The 9814-nt window shown below is 49.2% G+C and overlaps 1 protein-coding gene across 1 annotated transcript; it reads left to right on the plus strand.

The window, feature by feature from the left end:
- POLR3D (RNA polymerase III subunit D) lies at positions 1-7602 on the plus strand. Its single transcript, XM_060015138.1, has 9 exons — positions 1-124; positions 352-521; positions 1505-1548; positions 2161-2312; positions 2475-2599; positions 2810-2978; positions 3311-3576; positions 3993-4145; positions 4318-7602. Exons 2-9 carry the CDS (start codon positions 357-359, stop codon positions 4438-4440), a joined length of 1197 nt encoding a protein of 398 aa, XP_059871121.1. The 5' UTR covers positions 1-124; positions 352-356; the 3' UTR covers positions 4441-7602.
- Positions 7603-9814: the final 2212 nt, after the last annotated feature.

Below are 9814 nucleotides of genomic sequence, written 5' to 3' on the forward strand. Positions count from 1 at the left end.
GGCGGCGCCCGCGCCGTGCCACGCAGACTTCCGCCCGGCGCCGAGGCCCGGGGCCGACCGCGGGTCGCCTCGGAGGTGAAGTCGGGACGTGCGTGGTGCGGAGCTGCAGCCTGGGTGCGCTGAGGTGCGTCGTTGCCTCGTGCCTGGTCGGGAGCCTGGGTAGACGGCGAGCCAAGGGGTCTGGCCGCGGTGGTCCGGGGAGTCTCGCCACGTGGGAGGGGGAGGAGCTGAGACGCTGCGGGAGGGACGCCCTGACGGGGGGCGGGAGGCCACGTGGGTGGGGTTTCGCCCAGGGTCCGCGTGTCCTCCCCCTCGAGTGACTTCGTTACCCCTTTCCTCCTTCTCTCCCAGGCACCATGTCAGAAGGAGACGCCGCGGGCGAGCCCAGTGCTCCAGGAGGGCCCCGACCCCTCCTTTCTGGGGCGCGGGGGCTTATCGGGCGGAGGCCGGCGCCTTCCCTCACCCCGGGCCGCCTTCCCTCCATCCGCTCCAGGGATCTCACCCTCGGGGGAGTCAAGAAGGTACCCGACGGCACCTTTCTAAAGAAACCCAACTACCCTGAATTCCAGGCACCTGGGGGTTTGACTGATGTTCCTGGAGGGCCTAGCGAGGTGTTGGGCCTCAGGAATCTTGTCCTCAGACTTACGCCGACAATTTCTGGGGAGCCTACCCTACCTTCAAATCAAGACACTGGGTGCAAAATATTGACATGGCTCTCAGAGATGACTGAAGAGCAGAGAATCCTAATTAACTCAAAAGCAACTTGAGCAGTGTTTATTTCGTTTTTGTGTGTGTCTTGGATACCTTTAACAAACCCAGGAAAGCCACGCAGACATAAACTTTGCCTTCAATTTAAGAGAGTTCTGAATTTGACCTGGATCCCAGTGTGCAAACTTCTGATCCAAAGTATTATGATTCTTAGACATGGTATCAGAGGCTCTGAGTCCTTTCCTGTTATGTTTATGACTGTAGATGTAAAGGATAGCCCTTAAAGAAGATGGGGAGGATGACAGCATAAAAGCAGCCAGTTTTTGAAGACCAAAGTTTACCTTTGGAAATTCTGGTGGCAGTCTAACCCGATCCTCTGTTTGTGAGTGCTGGCAGATCTGTCTTCCCTACTTGAGCCTTGCTGCTAGAGCCCTTTCCCTATGATATTGTCTGGTCTCTATAGCAGTTTGAAGACAAGGGGTGAGGTTAGGTAAATTGCTTTGCTATTAGAAGTCCTGAGGGCTCTCCTTTCAGGGATCAGAAGCTGAGGCTGCTATTTAAATGTTTTTTGATGCCCCTTTTCTTCTATGTGTAACTCCACTGTCACCATGACATGACATTCCTCCTTTTCAAACACATGTCCCTTTCTGTAAGTCTTTGACAACAGTGTGGAATGTGCAGAAGAGAGCCATGTTGGTCTTTGTCCACAGAAGTTGCCCCTTTGGAAGTTTTTATTTTCCCCTGTACTTTGGGATCAGAATTTACCAAATCAGTGACTCCTGTATTTTACTTTCAGAAAACCTTCACCCCAAATATCATCAGTCGGAAGGTCAAGGAAGAGTAAGTAGCTAGGCCTTCTGAATACTTGCCCCTTATTTACTTGTTCTGAATTTGGGCCTTTGGGGAAATAACTAAGTATGTGGCTCAGAAATTTAAATTTGTAGATTTAATTCTTTTCAGTAGTGATTTTCAACCCTGGCTCCCAGGTGATTCTAGCGTGCAAGCTTTAAAAAAATACGGATGCCTGGGAGTCCATCCCTAAAATAGTGGTTTAACTTGTTTGCAATGAAACAGAGTGATTATCTTTTATAGCCAGAGTTGAGAGCCAGTAGTTTGGGCAAAGATGTATCAGGTTTTCTCTTAAGCTCTTTTGCAATGCAGCTTTCCTACTTTCAGTCAATACCAAAAAATCCACATTTTGGGGCAGTCTCTATAATTCAACTTTTGAGTTATAGTTCTAACATACACTCTCAAACAGAAAGGTAAAGTACAGTAAACTGAAAGGACTCTGCCTCCGCAAGGAAGTGAAAAAGGTGCTAGACTTAAGATTGGGTGTTCTGCTTCTCATGATGTGGTTGTTGGCTCATGTGGAGCGGAGTGTATGGGAGAGTAAGACCAGTTCTCAGAGGCAGGGGAAGTGAGTGGTTTCCCTTAATCCAGTGTCTTTTCCAGGCCCAAGGAAGAAGTAACTGTCAAGAAGGAGAAGCGTGATAGGGATAGAGACCGACAGCGAGAGGGCCATGGACGGGGCCGGGGGCGCCCAGAAGTGATCCAGTCCCACTCTATCTTTGAGCAGGGCCCAGCTGAAATGATGAAGAAAAAGGGTACAAAGCTGCCAGGGCTCCGGGAGGAAGGAATTGGTGGATTTCAGTTGAGACTGCTCACGAGAAGGGCAAGGGCGGTGGCATTCCCCTGCTTGCTCCCAGTTAGTGTTCCTTGCTGTTGGCCCCTTCCTTACTCCTGGTGAACTGGGTGGTTTCCCACAGGGAACTGGGATAAGACGGTGGATGTGTCGGACATGGGGCCCTCTCACATCATCAACATCAAAAAGGAGAAGAGGGAGACAGATGAAGAAACAAAACAGATTCTGCGTATGCTGGAGAAGGATGATGTAGGTACCAGCAGGCTGGGGGGATGGGGCTTCTTTGTGTGATGAAAAGCGCTTCAGGGGAACCAAGTCGGGGGAAGCAGAGCTCTCTGATGTCCCGGAAGCCTGGTGAGCGGCGGGAATCTTCGATTAGAAAAGGACTAAGGTGGACTGCACCCCCAGGTATTTGTGTGTGCTGGCCCTGCCATGTGACCCCCGACTCCTCTTTGGCAGTTCATCGATGACCCTGGGCTGAGGAATGACACTCGAAATATGCCTGTGCAGCTGCCGCTGGCTCACTCGGGCTGGCTTTTTAAGGAAGAGAATGAAGAACCAGATGTTAAACCTTGGCTGGCTGGCTCCAAGGAAGAGGACATGGAGGTGGACGTGCCTGCTGTGAAAGGTACTCTGTGTCAGTTAACGTCTTGTCTCCTTTTCTCCAGCTGTCCCCCAAGAGCGAGTTTCCCAGACTGCTGCTGCCAGGCCAGTCCTCTCCCACTCCACAGGACCTGAGCACGCTCAGTGGGTTCACGCTGACGGGGATCGGTGGGCCCAGCCTGCGATACTCCTTTTTAAATAAGTCACACCGCTCCTGGATCCCTCTTTCAAAGCAGAGTTTCCTTGCAGCTTCCTGGCTGAGTGACAGTGGAGCAGACCAGGCCGAAGGGATGGGTGCAGTGAGATGGCATAGGGGCTGGCCACTGATAGCCCTTCCAATTCTGTTATCTCGGGCAGTGAAAGAGGAGCCACGAGATGAGGAAGAGGAGGCCAAGATGAAGGCTTCCTCCAGAGCAGCCAGGAAGACCCCGGGCCTCCCGAAGGACGTATCTGTGGCAGAGCTGCTCAGAGAGCTGAGCCTCACGCAGGAGGAAGAGCTGCTGTTCCTGCAGCTGCCAGACTCACTCCCTGGCCAGCCGCCCACTCAGGACGTCAAGCCTATCAAGACGGAGGTGCAGAGCGAGGACGGACAGGTGGTGGTTATAAAGCAGGAGAAAGACCGGGTACGTTCACGATTGAGTTCTGTGAAGATGCCGGGGACCAGGAGGGGAAAGAGCCACCTGCAGGGGGAAGCAAAGGTGTGCCGCCCGCCCACGCTGAAATGCGAGAATAATGTGCATTTGTTCTTTCTGCCCACGAGGGCCTTGGGGCTTTGTACTTCAATGCCAGTTGTATGTGTGTGTTTCACAGTGAGATATTTTGAATGTGTACAAATCAGAGAACGTAGACTCTCATATACCATCACCCAGCTTTATCAGTTACTGATATTTTGTCCGTTTATTTATGTTTGCTGTGGTTTGGGTTTTGTTCTGTTTTCTGACCAGTGTCAGGCAGCCCCAGGAAAAGGCCCTGTCTGGGGAGCTAAAGGATGGAGGGAACGGCTCCTTACCCCGTGTCCATCCCCTCGTTGTCTTCGCAGGAAGCCAGGCTGGCAGAGAATGCTTGTACCCTGGCCGACCTGACAGAGGGTCAGGTAGGCAAGCTGCTCATCCGCAGGTCGGGGAAGGTGCAGCTCCTCCTGGGCAAGGTGACTCTGGACGTGACGATGGGGACCACCTGCTCTTTCCTGCAGGTGAGAGCCTGCTGGGTCGGGACGGAGGCTCTTTGAGACATCGAGGAGCGTTGAGGACTCGGTGCTGAATATGGAGGAAGGGTTCTTGGGATTATCACGTTGAAATCACAGGACTGAGCGAGTGATAGCCTATGCGGTTTTGGTTCTCATCTCTGTCTCTCTTCATTGGCAGGAGCTGGTGTCCGTGGGCCTTGGAGACAGTAGGACGGGTGACATGACGGTCCTGGGACACGTAAAGCACAAACTTGTATGTTCTCCCAATTTTGAATCCCTGTTGGATCACAAACACCGGTAAAAGGAGCAGATGGAGGATGGTGGTGATTGTGTCCACGGCTGCTGCCTGCTCCAGACGTTTTGTTCTCAAATCTGTTCAACCCAGAAGGCGCCTGTTTAGCCCACCCACTCCAGCCATCGTCCCAGTTTTCCCCACATGGCTCCTTCCCGCAGCAGCTGTGAACGGCGCAGTGACCTTCCCACAGCACGGAAACTGCACACCCTCACTGCTGGGGGGCTTGTCCCTGCTATTTATTTTTATATTTATGGCTTACCTCTTCAACTGACTGCACCCTCCCCAGGTGGAGAGGCGGCACGGTCTGGGAAGGGACAGGCTCCTTCTCTAGGTGACGTCTTTGTTCTCAGGGTAGGAAGTGTAAGGACAGCTGCTGCTGCTGCTCCCGCCTTCCTCCCAACAGGCGGCACCAGAGAGAGAGCAGGGACTTCTCGAGTCTGAGACTCAGCCCCAGCTCTGCCCATTACTAGTTGTGTGATTGACAAACTACCTAACGTTTCTGAGCCTCATATTCCTCATCTGACAAAAATGAGGACGATACCTACCTCACAGGGTTGGCATGAGGATGCAGTGGAATATTGTTGACGAAAACTTGCACAAGGCCAGACATACACAGTAGGCGCTCAATAAATGTTAGTTTAGTTTCCCTTCGACTGAATCTATTTTCAAACAAAAGAGAGATTCTGAGAATCTCAGATAAAGTGAATGGAGCTGCTTTATCTCACATTCTTACTCCGTGTCCTATCCCCCCAGCCTGATGCTCTGAAGGTTTGGGTTTGGGCCCTTCTATGCCCTTTTTTTCCTAAGCACTCTTAGGCAAGTGCTTCCTGTCCATTGCTGCGAGGCCCTAGCTGTAGGTGCCATCAGAAGTGACAGAGTCAGAGACTCACTCTTCCCAGTGCCCTGCAGATGCCTTCGGGTGACATGGTGGTCCCAGGACTCCCTCCACCCTCACTCCTGCAGTAAGTAGCTGCTACTCTTCCAGTAGCAGCTACTGGAAGAGTAGCTGCTTCCACTATTTCTCAGAAGAAACCTGTGACCACTCCTGGAGAATTATCACCACACCGAGTCAAATACTGCTGAAAAACAACCCTGGCTGAGATAGTAAGTAGAAGATTTATTGAATAATGGCCTCACTTTGAATTTGAGAGGCCCACCTCTGTCTCCTGTCCTGGCATCAACTTGGATTCCACTGCCACTGGCCGCACTGTCCTTGTAGTTCATTGGTCTGTGGTCTTGTTCCTTTCAGCAGCTCACCACACTCTTGACCCTTCCAGTGTGTGGTCCCTAAGGAGCAGCTTCTCTTTCCTCGTCCCTTGTCTGCAGGGCAGGGTTGGGGAGGCACCTCGGAGGTTGGGGAAGGCCTCCTGTTGCAGTGTTCGTGGTCATTAGACACTGGCAACTCGGCTCCCTTTGCTGTGAGCTTAGCAGACCACCTCTGGAACAGGTGTGAACCACACAGACTCCTCTTAACTTAGGTGGCCCAAGAGGTTTTGGAAAGATATGCCTTTCTTTAGTCTCACCTTCTGTTCCTTGAGGCTGTTTTTCATTCATCACCACTGGGGCTTCTCCACCGAGCCCCTCAAGCTGCCTAGCCAGCAGCTAGGAGGCAGGATTGACTGTGTAGTCCCCACATCGCCCCTTCTGTAGCTAAGAGCTCACGTGAGCTCTGTTGGATGTACTGTTCTGGTCTCTGTTCTCACTGTAGAGGACGGGTGAGCAGAAAGGGTCTTGGAGATGTGTGCCATGAAGTCCTGTTTGGTCTGATGCTGAGCTTTGATGCACCAACTCCTTTTTTGTTCTCTGGGCTTCAGTGTTTCCTGCTTCTCCTTTTCCACAGCTAATGAACTGCCAGTGAGTCTCCATTGTAATCCTCTCTTTCTCTTGGCTACTTTGGTTCAAAAACACTCTTCTGCTTTTCCCGGCTAGCTCAAAGGCCCTGCCTCGTTAGATGTTTGGTGTTTTGCAGTCTTGAGTTCTTTGACTCCTCCATGGAAGCTTGAGGAAGAGTGTGTACCACTTTAACGTTCACCACTTTGTCATTTCAAGTATCTTGGGGATCGACCGTTATGACCCTGCGTCACAGTCCCCACGATCTGTCTCTACATTCCTGATACACAGATTGAACATCGTTAATAAAAGTGTGGCAAAAAGACGAGGCAAGTCTGCTTTCTTGGCCAAGCCTCCAAAGCATACATTTCTACCAACAAATAAATGCAAATGACAGGAGTAAAAAGCCCAAAGCCAAATTCATGTATGAGTGCAAATGGATGCAAATTTATTACTACCTGCATCTGTGTGTATGCATTTTGTTAAGATGCCGAAAGCAAGCTGTAGGCTTGTTCATTTCTTAATTACATGATTAAGTGACAGAGTGTGGGCCTTAGAGTCAGGGTGGGGTTTGAATCTAACTCCACCAGTATAACATTGGGGAAAATCATTTATCCTCACTAAGCTCAGTTTTATACATTTTCTGTAAAAATGAGATAATAGTAGCTTTTTAATAGGGTTGCTTTAAATTACAGTGGACATAAAGCATTTATTTCCTGCCAGACAGAAAAGTGCTTCTGTCAGGACGTGATCAGCACAAGTAACAGAAAACTAGACTGACAGTGACGTAAGCAATAAGAATGTTTAATTATCTCATGTAACGGGCAGTCTGGAGATAGATGGTTCCAGAGTTGGGTGGCAGCCAAAACATCAAGGTTTTCTTGGATGCATTTGTTGTGCCATCCTTGGTGTCACAAAATGGCTGTAACAACTCAGCATCATTTCTTCAAATGACAGTGTCCAGAGCCAAAGCAGGAAGCAAAGTAGACAGCAGTTAAGGAACTTCCTCCTCATTCTGCTCATATCAGGGAGGAATGTCCTTCAGAGGCCCAAAGAGACTTGCCCCTATGTCTCTCTGATAGAGCGGACCACATAACCACCCTTGGATGGGCACTGGCAAAGAGGGATGGGTGGACCAGTTTGTCCCTGGCACTGACGTCTTGTTGCCTTTGAGACGGGGTTTTGTTAGTAGGGGAGAAACAGGAATGTCACTTAGGTATAATCAGTCCGTGATAGTTGCCACCGTGATTAAAAAATACCATCTATTGTACTAAACTCTAACTATATCTAGGTAGAATTTTTTTTAATGTTCAATTACCTTTTATTCTAAATAAACCAGTTTTAACATCTTAGTGCATATTCTTTCAGACTACAAAATTGTGTATGTTACATATAATGATATAAACATGCTGTTTTATCACATTTCATCTCACTCAAAAATACAGTTCTTCCATGTTAATAGTAAGCCTCTTGTACTTCAGATACTTCTGATCTAGCTGAAAATATCAGAGACAGCGCCCTTTAATCCTCCCAGACCTACCCACATGGTCCAATTGATCACTCACACTTGGCTCTTTAAAGGAAGAGGCTTATTTCCTAGGTATAGTCACAGTGAAAACAGTGACATCCATTGCCTATTCATCCCACCCCCAGCCTAGTGCAGGATACTTCCACAGTTGCGGCATCCCCCTCTTAAGATGGCTACAGCTATAGTGACAGATGCCATGTTGACAGCTGCTCTTGGACTGTGGTTCAGCTGCCAAAGTTCTGATGGAGGGTCGGAACTGGAGTGGGCTTAGGTCTCAAGGGCATCATCTGAAAAAATGGAGATAGAATGCCAATTCTAGGAACCCCTCTGTGTGGCCAACTTCTGACTCAGCTCTTCTGAAGCATTTCTTCCGTCCCCTTCCATGGGAGCAGTCACTGGTCCAACTCCCTGAAAGCTGAGGCAGAGGTTAGACTTCCTTCTGTTTGGCTCATTTACATTTAAGACCCAGTCAGTTGGAAAAAATGCAGTCTTGATCATCATTGGCCCAACGGTTCTATCTTGTGTACTTTTCAGGATTCAGTGGAGAAATAGAAACCATTCTAGGTACTCTAAGCAAAAAAGTTTAATACAGGAAGATAAGTATTTTTAGACTCATTGGAAAGCTGGAAGAGTGAGTCATAGGTTGAGTCTCCAGGATTCAGAACCCTAGAGAACTGATATACCAGGGGAGCTACACCCTCTGCTAGAATCAGGAAGGCGGAGCACCTGGATCGAGCTATGAGGACACACTGCACGGCCGCAATCTAGGGATCAGGCAGGGCCCGCAGTCTCAACTGCCTGGGGAACCACAGAGCTAAAGGTTGCACCCTGGAACACCTGAAGACAACCCCCGACATGCCGAGTGCCCTCTGTGTGCTAGGTACAGTTCAAGGGTAGTATTTGTCAGTGACAAAACAGAAAGGTCTCTGTCCTGGTGGAACTTGCATTCTAGTGAGGGAGACAGACAATAAGTATAAGTAAGTTACAGAGTATTTAGAAGGTGATGAGTGCTTGGGAATTTTTCTTTTAAAGGGTAAGGGGAGTCTATGGGTGGTAGTATCACAGTAAGTAGGGTAGCCTTCATTGAAAAAATATTTGAAGCGAAGCAGCCGGATCAGTAGGCAGTGGGGACAGCTAGGCGCTGACACTGTGAGAGAGGGGGCAGTATCAGAGGTGGGGTGGGCAGCCCAGGTCCTGCAGGGCTTCGAAGCCGTCATAAGGACTTTGGCTTTATTCTAAGGGAAATGATAAGCTGTTGCAAGTGTCTCTTAGGTTTCAAAAGGCTCCCATTAGCTGCTGGGTTGAGACAAGGGTAGAAGCAGAGGCACCAGTTTGGAGGCTGCTACATTAACCCAGGCAACAGACGGCAGTGGCTTGGACCAGGGTTAATGGTGGAGGTGTTGGGAAGTGGTTGGATGCTAGATACTTATTTCAAAGGTAGAGCCACCTCGATCTGCTGATAGAGTAGATGTGGGGTGTGAAAGAGCAGAATCAAACAGCCAAAGCAGTAGGAAGGTGGGCCATACTTCCACCTTTCAAATCCCAATTGATAGAACCTAACTCACACCCAGCATCCTCGTGCAGGTGATTTTGGGAAATGTAGCATCCGCCTTCTAGCCCCAGTAATCCAGGTTGGCACTTTATAAAGTGGTGGTGGTTGCGTGCATGCTCAACCACATTCAGCAGAGTTGGCTTAAGGATCCAAAATTTGAAGGTAAAGCTTTCTGTGGCCATGTCGTGCTGCCAATACAAAGTTCTCTGATTCATTTCCTCAAAACAGTATACTCCAAATGAAAACACAATACCCAAGGCTGACTGTACTCAGTGTGACTCACGCATTTTCCCAGGGCAAGATAATACAGGAATTCTTTTGGAAACAGCTCTTACGCTGTACAACATAACATTAATGGCTACATTAGAATGCATCTTTGGACTATCAAAACTGACCCAAATATTCCCTGATTTCTGGACAATTTTGGTTTTTCCAATTTTTCACGATTTTAAAAGTGATGTGATAAACAA

This window comes from Delphinus delphis, chromosome 6, assembly GCF_949987515.2.
Source record: "Delphinus delphis chromosome 6, mDelDel1.2, whole genome shotgun sequence".
In the NCBI taxonomy this organism is placed as follows: Eukaryota; Metazoa; Chordata; class Mammalia; order Artiodactyla; family Delphinidae; genus Delphinus; species Delphinus delphis.